The sequence below is a fragment of the Rhodamnia argentea genome, chromosome 2 (genome assembly GCF_020921035.1).
Source record: "Rhodamnia argentea isolate NSW1041297 chromosome 2, ASM2092103v1, whole genome shotgun sequence".
Taxonomy (NCBI): domain Eukaryota; kingdom Viridiplantae; phylum Streptophyta; class Magnoliopsida; order Myrtales; family Myrtaceae; genus Rhodamnia; species Rhodamnia argentea.
In genome coordinates, this window is record NC_063151.1 from 7761929 (window position 1) to 7776814 (window position 14886).

Sequence of the window (14886 nt, forward strand, 5' to 3'; positions counted from 1 at the left end):
ATAAATATGCCATCATGTGCTTGCTTCACTTCAAGGCCAAGAAAATAGAACATTAATCCCAAATCTGTCATCTCGAATCGGCTAGTCATGGCCTCCTTGAATTCAGCAGATATTTTTTCATAGCTTCCCGTAAATATCAAGTCGTCAACATAAAGACACACAATTATAATGTTACCGTTAGTGTTTAACTTGATATACAATGTATGCTTATACTAGCACTTTTGAAAATCATGCTCTAACATGTACGTGTCAATCCGCGTGTACCAAGCACAAGGTGCTTGTTTTAGCCCATACAATGCCAATTTATGTTTGTAAACTTTATTTCCATGCCCTTTCTTTTCATAACCTTATGGTTCCTCCACGTAGACTTCCTCTTCAAGAACGCCATTAAGGAATGTTGACTTCACATCCATTTGATGGATCCTCCAACAGTTTTGAGTTGCAAGTGCTAAGATCATATGAATGGTATCCATTTGAGCCACTAGTGCAAATACTTCAAAATAATCAATACATAGCCCTTCAAAACCAATCTGGCTTTGTAACGGTCCACCTAATGGTCGAGTTTGTACTTCGTCTTATATACCCATTTGACACCAATGGGTTTCTTATTGGGTGGTAAAAAAATTAGCACCCACATGTGTCATTCTTCTCAATGAAGTGAATTTCTTCATCCGTTGTTTAGATCCACTTTTCATCTATAGCTACTTCATCATAGATTACGGGGTCACATTCAGCAAATAAATAAAAGTTTGCCATTGTTTCATCAGTGATTCCATCACTATCACTATCATCGTTTCTTGTCACAATATAATCCTTGAATTTTGAAGGCGCCTCCCGCAATCATTGTGAACGACATAACGGTGGTTCTGAAGCTACTGTTGGTGAAGAAGATGTACCACCAGTCGAAGAAGATGGAGGTTTTTCTGCCTCTCCCTCCAATGGTTGATCTTCCATGGTGATGCTTTTTTGGTTACACTTTTGGTTCCAATCCCAAGCTTCATCTTCAAAAAAAATAGACATCTTTGTTTATGATTACCTTTTTAGTGACAAGGTTATATAGCTTATAACCTTTAGTTGTGTAACTATAGCCAATGAATATGCACTTCTCGCTTTTATCATCTAACTTCTTTCTCCGCTCATCCGGTATATGGGAATATGCCACACACCCAAATACTTGTAGGAACGAAATATTTGGCTTGTTGCCACTCCAAGCCTCTTTTGGGGTTCTTACAAGAACACTCTTTGTTGGACACTTGTTTAGTACAAATACAACACAAGCAACGACTTCTGCCCAAAACTTTTTGGGCAAATTTTTAGCTTTTAGCATATTTCTTACCATTTCAAAAATTGTCCCATTCTTTGTTTCTACTATACCATTTTGCTGAGGAATATAGCTACCATTCAATCGACGGTTTACTCCATGAATTTTACAATATTTGTCAAATTCATCCGAGGTAAATTCTCCCCCTCTGTCCAATCTCAACGTCTTCATATTAAAGCTACTATGTTTTGCAACATAGACTTTAAATTTTTTGAATTTTCCAAAAGCTTCAGATTTTTCTCTCAAGAAATATAACCAAGTTTTTATGGTAAAATCATCCACAAAAATTAACATGTACCTTTTTTGTCCGAATGATTCAAACTCAGTAGGGCCACATATATCTGTACTTACCAACTCCAAAGGTTGCTTTGCTTTTCTGGCTTTCCCAACTAGAAATGATTCTTGATGTTGTTTTCCAATGAGACATCCTTCACATGGTCGATTTGGAAAGTCAATGAAAGGCATACCGATCAACATCTTTTTTTGGACCAGTAGTTTTAGTCCACGAAAATTTAGATGTCCGAATCGAAGATGCAACCACCAGTTGTTATCTTTCATCATCGCTTGAAAACTCAAGAGATTCTTTGTCCTTCGTCATCTACACCATCGTGATCAACTTATTGTTGACACCTTTGATGGTACAAACTCCATTTTCAATGTGAACTTTGTGACCTTTTTTCGAAAGTTGCCTAATGCTAAGCAAATTTCAAAAAGTCCTAGCACAAAGTAAATGTCTGAAATAGTAACATTAGTACCATTTTTTGACTTCATATTAATGTTACCTTTACCCATCACGGGAATCTTTGATTTACTCCCGAAGTCGACTTCATTATGACTTGTCTCATCCAACTACAAGAATAATTCCTTTCGGCCAGTCATGTGATTGTTGCAACAAGTATCCAAGTACTATATGTTGGTGTCTATGGTGCTCAACTCATCCTTATTGTCCATCCTTTATGCTTCGATTGGCAACCTTTCGGACACTTTTTGACTTGGGCTCCTGTTTTTGTGGATGGAAGAATTGACAAGCTTATTTGGCAGAGCCACCCCTCTGGTATGTTTTCGATTGCCTCGGCTTGGGACTGTATTAGGACGAGGGGCCGTGTAGTACATTGGCACTCTTTCATTTGGGATTGTTCCTTAACCCCTCGGCATGCTTTTCTACTATGGTTAATCACCTTAGCGCCTCCCTACTCAAATTCTGTTGTTGCAATACCGTAGAATTGAATATGGAGTGTGTGCTTTTTCTTTTTTAGACCGACTCTATCGACCACTTATTTTTGGATGCTCTATTACGGGCTCTCTTGCATTATATTGGGCTATGAAATGCGACATAGCTTGGCAAAACCGTCATTGGGATGACTTCATTCGTTGGCTATGAAGCTTTTGGAGACGTTTTTTCACCATCGCATTACTAGGTTTTCTTGTGCCTATGTCATATCATTTGGACCAAAAGAAAAAAAATTTCTTTTAGACAAGCCTCTTTTTGTGCCGGCTATTATCAAACACCTTGTCAAAGTTGTGAGAGACAAGAGTCTCTTGGTCATGTTCAGACCACCCTCGTAATAGGCGACTCCAAAGAAATTGGGGGCTCCCATCCTCTATCTTTGAAGATTGCCCGATGTTGTTTAGTGTATTTTCTTGTATTTTTGGCTTGTCTTGGCGGTATCTATGACCGTTAGATAGTCTTTGTCTTGGTTGGTGTTTTGGTTCCTCTTACATAGCCATCTCTTTGGCTTCTTTGGTATATATGCGCTTTGTTTGTGTATCTTGATAGACCGCTACACCTTTGACCCATTAAGACAAGCTCTTGTGTACTAATGGGTCGGTTTTGTGTTCGGTCTCTTCCTTGTAAATGGCGCTTCGAAAAGTTATATACATTCTTACCTTACCAAAAAAAAAAAAACTCATCCTTATTACATGCTAGCACCATGGTCAACATCAGTGGCATGTGCGTGCTCGCCCGCTCGTACGTCGCATTTGCTTGGCATTTGGATTTGTAATGTCCGAATCTGTTGCACTTAAAATACTTGACTTTTGATTTGTCCGGCGTTTTGAATTTTTGGTGAAATTTGAATTTCCACCTCTACCTTAGCCTCCTCCGCGACCTCGACCACCTTGATAGCCTCCTTGGCTTGATGGAATGACCCGACTTTGCAATGCTTGCTCGGGAGCCGAACCAACAGACTTTTGATTCATTCTTTGCTCGTGCGAGCACAATAAACCCATCAACCGCTCCAACTTTAGGATTGGCACATCTTGCCTTTCCTCGATCGCGGTGATGACGTAGTCAAATCTTTCGGTCAAAGACCTTAAGATTTTTTCTACGTGTATCATGGAGTTCTTCATCATTAACCATCAATTGGTTAACAATGGTTTGCACACGATCAAGATATGCCGAGATCGATTCAGAGTCATTCATCCGTAAAAACTCGAAATCCCCTCAAAGAGTTTACGGTTGCACCCGCTAGACATGATCATTGCCTTTATAAGATTTTTGTAAAATATCCCACGCTACTTTTGCGGTCTCTGCCTTCGATACTTTTTCTAATATTGTTTCCTCCACGGCTTGCAAGAGCGCATGCAATGCTTTCTGGTCTTTCTTCCGGGATTCCACTAAAGATTCTATCTCCTCCTTTCTTAAAGCCTCGAATGCTTCAGCATTAGCCACTTCGTTGTAGTAATTTTTAACCTGATTCCATAAATCTTGCGATTTGAAAAGAACCTTAATCTAGAAGGATCAGTTGTTGAAATTCTTTCCATTCAACTTTGGAAGCTGCAATTGAACGGAACTAGTGGATGCCATTTCTAACTCTGATGCCAAATGTTGGAACCAAAACAATAATGGTGACTTTGAGAATTTAGAACAAAGGGCACAAATATTGATAGGAGGAAAAACTTTTATTGGAATGCAAAATGCGCAAAGGTCACTTGGAGTTCTATGGCTCCGGTCATATTATACAAATTGATCGGAGCAACCTTTATAGAGGTTGGTGCAGATGAGAAATCTAAAATGCGTGGATAAAGTCAAAGGAAAAAAATAAGACGAAGCATAAAGGAGCCTTACGTGGCTGACGAAAGTCAATAACTGATGAAAGTCAATAACAGCCGGCCTTCATTTATGGCAAATAGTATTTTTTGTCTTTTTACTATTCATAAATGATTCTCGCTATTCATGAATAGTTTTTCTTCAATAGCCGCTGGAATCCTTCGTCTTCTTCTATCTTCATTCTCCTTTCCGAGCGTCTACTATGAATCAAGGCCGCCAACAACCAAATCTAGAAATAGCCAGAAACGTGCTAAAATCCAAAAATCAATTTTATGTTATTCAAACAATGACAACGGTACCCTCTTGATCTATTCGAGCCCATACTTCTTCTTGCATTGCAAAACGGAGGCATACACCTTGTCAGGGTCAGGGAGCAACCATGACACACTCTCCTGCTCCATGCACCTCCTTACCCATTCGATCAGCTTCGGCGCTTCCGCTTTGATGCTGAAGTTGCCGAACATCTCAAACGTATGAAACCAGCAGGAATAGGACAGGAGCACCAAGTCCACGAGCCCCAACTTGTCGCCCCCGAAGAAGGGCTTCTCTCCAAGCTCGCCTTCCATTGCCTTAAGGCCATCGACCACCTCCTTCCTTGCCGCCTCCTGCTCTTTGCCTTTCTTCTTCATCCACACATTCTTCCCGGGAACGTACAACTGCCCCGGAGGACATGACACAAGAAAAGCAGCGAATCACTACAAACTTCCATTCACCAATAGATTAACCCTTGTATCCAAGGACACCTGTGTCAACAAAATGCATATATGTGAAAGGGGGTCACTAGTTAGAACGTTAGCATAGGTACTGTCTTGTCGATATAGTCGGCCCAAAATCTGGCTTGGGATCTGCCATAAGGATCAGACGGGAAGAACGGAACTTTGTTGTGCCAGGCCTCATCAATATAGTCGAGAATGACGGGGGACTCGCACACGGGCTTGCTCACGGACTTGCCATTGTGGATGAGGACGGGGATTCCCTTGAAGACCGGGTTCAGCTGGACGAGCGATGGGCTTTGATCGAACAAGTCCGCCTCCTCCTTGTACTTGTACTCGATCCCTTTCAAGGTGAGTGCTAGCCTGCACTGGATCCCGAACATGCTTGCCCAAAACCCGAACAGGGTCACATCATCGTCGTCGTCGGCCATTGCTATTCCAAGTCAAGCCAACCTTTCAGAGGCAAACAGCGTCCGCTTTTTTTGTGCTGAAGACCGCTGGGATGGGGTTATGAAGGGTCACAGACCTCATGTGCTGCCTCGTCTTCATCTCTCGGCACATGGGCGATCCCTTCATATGAAAGATGACAAATTTGTAGCAGACTAATGTCAGACGATTCTTAAATATCATTTGCGACCTGATGATCAATGCCATAAAGCAAAGATTCCGTTCTGGTTTTTGTCTTGCGTTGTCCTGTGGAACTATCACCACATGAAGCAACAGTTGGCTGCATCAGTGAATGATACATGTGAGAAATCAACCAAGTTGCTCTTCCGCTTGTCCAGCGGAATCTTTCGAGCGTTCGAGTTTTTGTTTATGGCATTAAAAAACTCGAAGCATGTACTGCTTCTTCTCCTATGCCACCTATTTTGAACTAATGGCAACCCCGGGCTGATTTGTCACACTGGTATTGGTTGCGTATATGTTTTTATTTAGTTGGTCCATTATCACAGAACTGCTTTAGAATTGTCCTCATTCCAAGATGTATAATCCATATTAAATCATCAAAAAATATCAATATATTTTATCCGAATTCCTTTGCTACCGCGAGCCCATTTGATGCTACGGGTGTCGTTAACACGAAGCAAAGTGAACATCTTACAACAACGACAAAACCCGGAAAGGGTTTGTTAGTAAGGGCATCTGCCGTCGGCGACCATTTGAAAAATGCAGCTCCTGCCCGTTAAGTTAATCACATGATTGACGAATACACTTGTCTGCAACTATTTCGTCTGTTTCTTCCTAACTCCGGTGTCTGCTTAATAATTTCTTTTGTCCATCTACGCTCGCATTCCTCTGACGTGAGTGCTCTGCTTCTTCACAGAGTGGACGACTCCGAAGAGCCGTGGCCCATGGGGAGGTGTTTGGAATGAGGTGCCAAGTAGCACTTGCCGAGAAGGATATCCAGTACGGGTAAGAGGAAGAGAACATGCGGAACGAGCGGCTTCTTCGTCATATGAACCCGATTCACAAGAAAACCACGGTCTTCGTCCACAACGGCAAGCCCATGTGCCAGTACCAAGACTATCGCGGAGTACATCAACGAGGACCTGGCACGGCCGGCCTGCTCTCTTGCCATCTGATCCTCATGAGCAAGCCAAGCCAAGCCAGATTCTGGGCCGATGACATCGAAAAGAAGGTAACTTGTGTGCGTTCCTCTAATTTGTAGGGACAAAAATAAGATTTGTATGTTCAAGCTGTACTACTAAGTTTCTCTGTCTGAGGCGGGGCTTCCTCGTCGTAAGCTCCGATGGTTCGCATCTTTGGATGTGAAGTGATGGACTACGGTGAGACGATTAGTATAGTTTTTCCTCCAATCTGGGGAAGAATGTGGGGACAACAAAAGGGGAAGGACAGGAGGTGGCCAAGAAGGAATTGACGGATAACTCGGAAGCTGATGGAAAGTGAGCTTGGAGAGGCCGCCTTCAGTGGAGAGAAGTCATATCGCTCTTGCCCTACAACTGCTGGTTTCAGGCGTACGCGTCGTTTGGAAACTTCAGCATCATAGCATGGGCAAAGAGATGCATGCAGAAGTAAGCTGATTTCAAGATCTGTACTCAATACTTATGTACATGCTCCTACTCCTCACTTAAAACAACGTTCCTCGGCATGAACTTTTACACACTTCTCAAATACAGTGACAGGTCCCTATTATGGAAGCCTAAAGTGACTACTGAACTGCGATCGTGATCGTGGATAGAAGAGTGGAGGGGACTAGCCGGATGCCCAGTTCTCGATGTGGTTATGGACTCACGCAATGCAGTGGAAACTTCATAGATCTGGCTGGCATCCGCGGACCTGAGAGCGCCCTTTACAGTATGAAGGCACCTGTTCATACAACAGTCAGCTGATGAATCCGGTGCTGAAGGTTACTCCGTGTCATTGTGCCGAGTTTCCCTAAAGCAACCGAGAGCTAGAGCAATTACAGTGCAGAGGAAAAGCAAAATTTAGAATGGACTGCATTTGCAGAAATTGTCATAACAGGCCACTCGAAGAACAAAGACGAACATTTGGCTTTTCAGAAATGACTAAATAAATGACTTTCCTTTATCAGAAGAGAAATTACATCGAACCGTTTGGGCAGTGCTCGTTCGACATGGAAACATGATACAGTTCCCATCATAATGTAACATCTTTACAAGTTAAACCAGGCTAACGGCCTGACAAAAATGTTGATTTGTAGAGTTAAAAGTGAAGCAAACCCAGCTGAAACCTCCTCCTCTGGATTGCCGCAAGCTAAAAATCGTATCTGATAAGCTAGGTCTGCCAAGACCTTCCGTGCTTCCGCCTTTAATCACGTAAATACAGTCGACCAAATGTCTGTTCTCCACAGGTGGAACTTGCGACAGAAAGGTAACATTCTCGACCCTGCGTAACGGCAAGGGCAATCTCCTGGTGATATTCTGTAAAATGATGCATAGCAACAACTTGTATAACACTGTGCATGTGCCTCCCTATAATTTGAAACCAGCTCCTTCGAAAGCAGCTGTCATTGAAGCAGATGCTTCTTCAAGGGTCCGTCTTTTCTCAACTGTGTTAAAGGCCTCAAGAACGTCTCCCTCCTCCCAATCATCATAGTCTTCCATCCCAATACCGCATTCTAGTCCCACACCAACCTATTCAACAGAGTAAGAAAAATTAGGCAATGTTCAATTCCATGCGTGACAAATAAGAGATGAGACAAACCAGATGGCCACTAAATAAGAGTTTTAACTTCTGTGAGCAAACTGCTGTTGAGAGAGTAGCAACTCTTCTGGGGAGTAACGGTTGGACACTTTAACTCTCCAAAGAACCAGTTAAATCAAAGGCAAGAAGATAATCCAATGGCCATCATGAAATATATTAACAGAAAAAGGATGCCATGAGTGAAACCAAAAGATAAATACTCCATCGACAGACAAGGCTACACAACGAGAAGGTCATGCTCGGACAAGAAGCTAGCATCACTTTGCTCAGCCTTCCTCTCCCCTCATACTGCAGGATGCATACAACGTAAATTACTGTATGAAGTTCAGAGATCTGTCTTAATATAAATCCTTCTGAACAAGATTCTTTCCCCCGTACATCAAAACTTATAAGTTGAAATATCACAATAACAGTTAACTATAAACTTAATGACCTCCACTATCGTTTTTCATCAGGAATTTGTTTCAATTGTATCTTACCCTCTATTCTTCGCATCAAAGCAATGATGCATGTATTCTATCAAGAAAATGATAAGCATTCTATACAAGAAGCTTGTTTCAACTAAAAGGTAAGTCTGATTCCAGCAGAGCTCATGAAAGAGCACATAGACAACATAGATAGTCATGCATAAAAATGTGCCACAAGTCGGACAATTACAACACAAAGCAAAACGTGACTTAGCCAAAAGGCCCAATCAATATCATATTTTAACTGTACCTCTTTCACAATTTCCTTGACCCGTCTCAAAGAATCCAGAATACCAACATATGCAGTTTTCCCTTTTCGAACAACTCGTATACCACATCCCTTCACCAACTTCCCCTCTGTAACCATGCATCCAGCAACCCGACCACTGCCACTGCTAAATATTGCTCGCACTTCAGCAGAACCAATTGTTTCTTGTTCCTGTGAGGATTAATGAAAGAACGCAGAGTGAATAATCCGAAACAGATATCCCACCAAAATTAAGAGTAAACGTCATAGTTCCAGACTGAACAGCCCCGATTGGACTCAGCATCAACACCTATCAACGGGAATTGTACGAGTGTGCATGTCATAGAAGTCATTATTAGGTGTCCCCACAAGGATTTTACGAGATAAAGAAAATCGTGTAGTTTTGATAGGGGCAGCTGGACTTGAGCTCTAATTAACAACAGTAGTATTTCCAGTGTTGGCTGATGCCTGGTTATCAATACAGATTATATTCTAAGAAGCATTTCAAACACCATATCGCTCTGAATGCACTGATAAGTGGTCTCTCAGGTAGGAGGAGATATGAAAAGTCAATCGAGTCAAAATCAAGTGGTACAAGATTATGCCGCACCCTCAAATAGAGGAAGTTTCAAAAGTGTGTTCTAGAAATTAACCTCCACTGGCTCCAGAAGTCCTTCCATTGCATTACGTATGTCGTCAATGAGTTCATAGATTACTCTATACAGACGAATCTCAACACCTTTGTTGTCTGCATAGCTCTTTACCGAACCTGGTGCTTTAACATTGAACCCAACGATGATGGCTTTACTAGCAACTGCAAGATCAACGTCACTAGCACTAATATCCCCTGGTGCTTGCAAGAGAAATTTTAAAGTGACATTATCTTGTGGAAGCACTTGCAAGGCTTGTCTTATGGCCTCAATTGATCCCTGGGCATGATAAAGATCTTTCAGTTACACAGAAACTAAGAAGAAGAATTTGTGCAATAAAAAATAATATGAAACACAAAATAACACTGGAACCACCTCTGATGCTTGTATATGAAGCATGTTATGTGCATACCTGAACATCAACCTTCATGATAATATTCAGCTGGTGCAAGTCCAGACCAGAAAGCTTTCCTGATGAAACTGCAGAAGCTAAAGAAGAAAGTGTGACCTTCCCATCACCAGCCTTGGCCGAAATACGTTCATCTCGCAGAGACTCTGCACGCACTTCTGCCTTCTCCCTTGCCATATCAAGGGACCCAATAACCTCAAACTCATCACCAGCAGTTGGAACGTTATTCAGTCCAATTACCTGCCATGATTATATCACAACCGGCAAATTATATGTGGTGCAGTGTGGAACTAAAGGAATACAAGACATTGAAAATGAAGAGTATCATTATAACCTACATGGCCACAATTTCAGTCTAGGTTATCTAAGGGAATTAGAACATCTCTGCTTCTCACTAGATCGTGCTAGTAGCCAGAGCAGTGGTTGCTTCCATAACAGGATTCTAATTTCCTTTTTCATTCTAGATGTCAGTGGGATGATTCACACGACAGATCATAACTTAAACATGCCTTAAACCATAGGAGAAACTCTCAATGCAGGAATATTTGGATTAATACCTTATACAGGTTAAAAAGAAAATGCACATTGCCCAAGTTTTGAGTATGCCATCACAAAACTTCCGGACTCATGAACAAGAAAGTATTTTCGAATATAGCACTGCCAAGGCAACATCTGTGAAAGTACTTGGATTAAGGAAAATTTAGAAATGTCCATCAAGCGCAGCAGGACCATTTCAATGATATATCGGTGGAAGATAAATTAAAATTAAGGCTAAAATTAGGTAGAACCCCCAGCAAATGATGGCACCAGGAGTTGTTGTAAAATCGTATTCCAAGTATCATTATGCCTAAGGGAATAACGATATAGTCAAAGAAGCACCAACCTGTACTGGGATGGAGGGTCCAGCTTCATGGACTTGCTTGCCACTGTCGTCAAATAGTGCCCGAACCTGAGCACAGAAAAACCATTCAAACATTAGTAAGACAGAGCAATCTAAACAATAAATTATTGAGAAACTGTTTTCTCAAGTTGCACTGTGCATATATTAAGTTTAACAGAGCTTCTGAGAGTTTATTTTATGCTCTAACCTTTCCAAAAGCTTCTCCACAGACCACAACATCCCCTCTTCTAAGGGTGCCATTTTGAACAATAAATGTAGCTGTCGGTCCTTTAGATTTATGAAGACTAGCTTCAATTACAGTGCCCTTCGCATTTCTGTGTGGATTGGCCTTCAGCTCTTGCAACTTCATAACAAGGTGTTTAGGGTTAGGATAAAATCAGCAACACATATAATAACTCTCTGCAGGACACAGGAGAACATGTTTCACAGAAATAATGGCCAGTGTATTATGAGAAGTTTAAATGTCAAAAAAGTATCAAAGGAATTACTCTGAAGTTGTAAGGGGGCTAAATAATGTCCAAAAGCTCACTTAATCATGAGTTATAGTATCTAGCCCGACAAAAGAAAAAAAAATCACGAGTCAAAGTAGAAACAAGGAAGCCATCAGAAAGTCAACCCCGAGAAGTAAAAGATAAGAGTTATTTTAACATTTCAAGCATTAAATATGAGAATAAATTGGGGTAAAAACGTTTGCTAACCCACCCCTGGGAAACAAACCATAAGGAAAATTTGCTTCCATTATAAATAACTGTACAATGCATCAATCTAGATATACCTCTGCAACAAGCATGACAGTCTCCAGTAAATCATCCACGTTCTCCCCTTTGAGCGCACTAATCTGTAAAATGGACTATGAGTCACCATGAACTAGCATAACAAGATGAAAAGACAGATCCCATCCGGAGAAAAAGGTGGACCTGAACCATAGGGATGTCGCCACCCCAAGCTTCTGGCATCAAGCCAATTGAAGAAAGTTCTTGCATTACCCGTTCTGGACTGGCTCCATCTTTATCAATCTGATCAAGAAAAAGATGGGGCAGCTTGATTAGACACCAGGATGAGCAAATTATGACTATCCCAACTACTCTTACTTAAGCATCTATTTCTTATAACACTTCAGGTAAGTTTCGCTTCAGTAAACAAACCTTGTTTATTGCAATCACTATTGGCACTCCGGCTGCTTTGGCATGAGCAATAGCCTCACTGGTTTGAGGCCGGATCCCATCATCAGCAGCCACTACAATGATAGCAATATCTGTCACTCTCGCTCCACGAGCCCTCATTGCACCGAATGCCTGCAAGGCAGAATGTAATTGAAGTTAGATCAGGCAATTAACATAATAGAGATTGATTCTGTAAACTATACCCTCACTATCATCATAAGCCTAAAGTTAAGAACATCATAAACCGGTGAATATGGGCAGCAAAATTACCTCATGCCCAGGAGTATCCAGGAAAATACAGGGTTGCAATTTGCCATCCACAGGTACTTGCACCTTATATGCCCCTATTCCTTGTGTAATCCCACCCGCTTCTGATGCAACCACCTGCAAAAGTCTACCAGTCAAGTCCAGTCACCCAATCTGTAATGCACACGAGCAATTAGACCTGACATTTCTCAGCGGTCTACGATTTACATTTCAAGATTGGTATTCATTAATGTCCTTTCTCAATTGGTAACAAGTGAAACCAAACAAAAAGTACTTTGGTGAAACACATTTATAAAGGTGTCTGACGAAGCCATATAGAAAGTGATCGTAATAGAAGCTTCCATTCATACCTTGCTCTTACGAATATAATCCAACAGGGTTGTCTGCAAAACATTATGCACAACACACATCAGTGTAAGATAAATGGAGAAGCAATGCATTTTCTCACCCATGTGAGAAAACAAAGGTCTCACTTATATTACCTTGCCGTGATCCACATGACCCATGATAGTCAGCACAGGTGGCCTATCTTCAAGTTTGCCCAAGTCATCTTCATCTAGTATTTCCTTCTTTCTTGCCATATGTTCAACTTTGATAGGATCAGCCTCTATGACCTCCACCTCATATTCTTTACAGACCATCTTCACCATTTCCTTGTCCAAAGTTTGCACCCCATCTGGCTTAATTCCTTTCGAATACAAAAGTCCAAGGATTTCACCTTCACTTGTGGCCAAGTTGTCGGCCAAGTCCTCTATCAACATACCCCGTTCCCCAACCTCAAGAATTTCAACTTTTACTGGAGCAGCTTCTTTGGCTGCCTGGAGTCTAGCTGCCTTCCTACTTGCTTTACTCCACTTCCGACCCTTCCTTGCACTAGCTGCCCCTGGAATGGAGACATTCAGTTCTGATGTCTCCTCATCTGGAATCCCAACATCATCGTCATTGACCATTCTCCTCCGTGGTCCACCTGCTGAAGCATTCTTCTTCCGATAGTCGTCTTTGAATTTGCCAGGGGAAGGTCCCTTTGACGGCTTGGTAGGGGCTAAAGCTGCTTGAGCTATGAGAGGATCGACAACTGGTTTTTTGGTAGCAAACTTATCTACCAAGATTGGCTTCCTTTCTTTAGTTTTTCCCGGAGCATCAACATCGTCAACAGTTGACGATTTCGGAGCTGCCCCAACATCCTTCAAGATTACAGGTTTCTTTAGTGTAGGTGGTGGAGCCACAGAAGGCTTGGCCTGTAACTTAGGTTGCGATCTTAAAGGTGGCTGAGCAGCTAGAGAAGCTCGAGGCTCATCCTTCGCTTCAACCTTTTGAGATTCTGGGTCATCAATGATGTTGTTACTATAAGGAGAATCCTTTGGAAATTTTACCTTTTGCACTGAGGCAACATTGTCCCCTTTCCGCCACACGCTCTTCAAAGTCTTAGCGGTTTTACTTCTAGATGAATTCACAGGATTACTATTTCTGGGATTAGCACTTTTACTGGATGGTGTTGGTTTTTTTACATTTCCGCCCTCCTTTTTGCTTGCTTGTTGACCCTGTTTAGACTTTTCGAGATTTTCTGCCTTCTCCAACACCTCATCAAGGGACTCGAGAACATTATTCTTATTTTCTAAATCATCTAGCATCTCAACTGTGGAATCTCTGCTAGGTCTTGAAGGTTCCAACCCCACTGAATTGGTCTTAGAGTTGGATGGTTTCACAACAGGCCTTGGTGCGGGCTTCAGTAAAATCCCGCTATCATCATCTTTATCCCCTCTGTAACCATTGTTAGACTCAAGGGAGAGAGCATTGGTGTGTTCGGCGATAAAATCGGTCGTGGTGACCGAGTATTTACAATGCCATCTTTTGACGCTACTCCAGTACTTACCTCTTGGAAAGGCGATCTTGCCAACCAGTGAATAAGAAACTTCAGAGGAACCCCTGTTGGCACTAGTCCCTGCACTCACAACGGAGGCTACGGAAGCTAGAGAAACCATTGCTCCTCCTTGTATACCTCCTGCTAGAATCATTACCACCGGTATCCCTTACCCAGAAGAGGCAAACGCCTCCAACGACCGCAAAAGCAAACTAGCAATTCTACTCAAATTCACATTCCTCTTCCCTTTCCTAAGGTGTATACCATGAACCCACATAGCAAAAGGGCAATTTACTCCGAAGGGTATCAAATATCTAGCTCCGCAGGCGCAGAAGGTGTCGACTTGATGCGAGAAACAAATAATCAAGAAGGGAATTTCAGTTACACGTAACCGGGGAGGCAAACAAATTAGACAGATACCGGGAACAGATGGAATTTACCTGAAGTCCTATTCTGCGAGGAGCCAAGAAATGACAATGGGTTCCCGAGAAATCATCTGATGAATGATGTTTCGGTTTGAGAGAGCAGGATGAGACTGAGCGAGAGCAAGAGCGAGGGAGAGAGTCCTCTGTGGCTGAGGGAGCGCGGAGAAAATATATGGCAGTGGTGATGACGAGAAAGGCTGGAAATTTTTCCACATAATTTCGAGATG

At 42.0% G+C, this 14886-nt stretch overlaps 2 protein-coding genes across 3 annotated transcripts; both read right to left on the minus strand.

Annotated features, from left to right (window-relative positions):
- Positions 1-4678: 4678 nt before the first annotated feature.
- Positions 4679-5514, minus strand: LOC115729618 (probable glutathione S-transferase parA). Its single transcript, XM_048274960.1, has 2 exons — positions 5176-5514; positions 4679-5026 (listed from the first exon to the last, which is right to left on the minus strand). The coding sequence occupies exons 1-2, from the start codon at positions 5512-5514 to the stop codon at positions 4679-4681; spliced, it is 687 nt and encodes a 228-aa protein (XP_048130917.1).
- Positions 5515-7598: 2084 nt separating this feature from the next.
- LOC115738711 (translation initiation factor IF-2, chloroplastic) lies at positions 7599-14867 on the minus strand. 2 transcript variants are annotated; one of them, XM_048273563.1, is made up of 13 exons: positions 14675-14867; positions 12856-14576; positions 12724-12756; positions 12377-12490; positions 12089-12238; positions 11861-11959; positions 11719-11781; positions 11131-11286; positions 10926-10991; positions 10046-10282; positions 9637-9912; positions 8987-9175; positions 7599-8199 (listed from the first exon to the last, which is right to left on the minus strand). In XM_048273563.1, the coding sequence occupies exons 2-13, from the start codon at positions 14386-14388 to the stop codon at positions 8038-8040; spliced, it is 3078 nt and encodes a 1025-aa protein (XP_048129520.1). In that variant the 5' UTR covers positions 14389-14576; positions 14675-14867; the 3' UTR covers positions 7599-8037. The 2 variants fall into 2 exon arrangements, with proteins under 2 accessions (XP_048129520.1, XP_048129521.1); XM_048273564.1 differs by lacking the exons at positions 7599-8199; positions 8987-9175 and adding an exon at positions 9364-9583 and having other exon boundaries at positions 9614-9912.
- Positions 14868-14886: the final 19 nt, after the last annotated feature.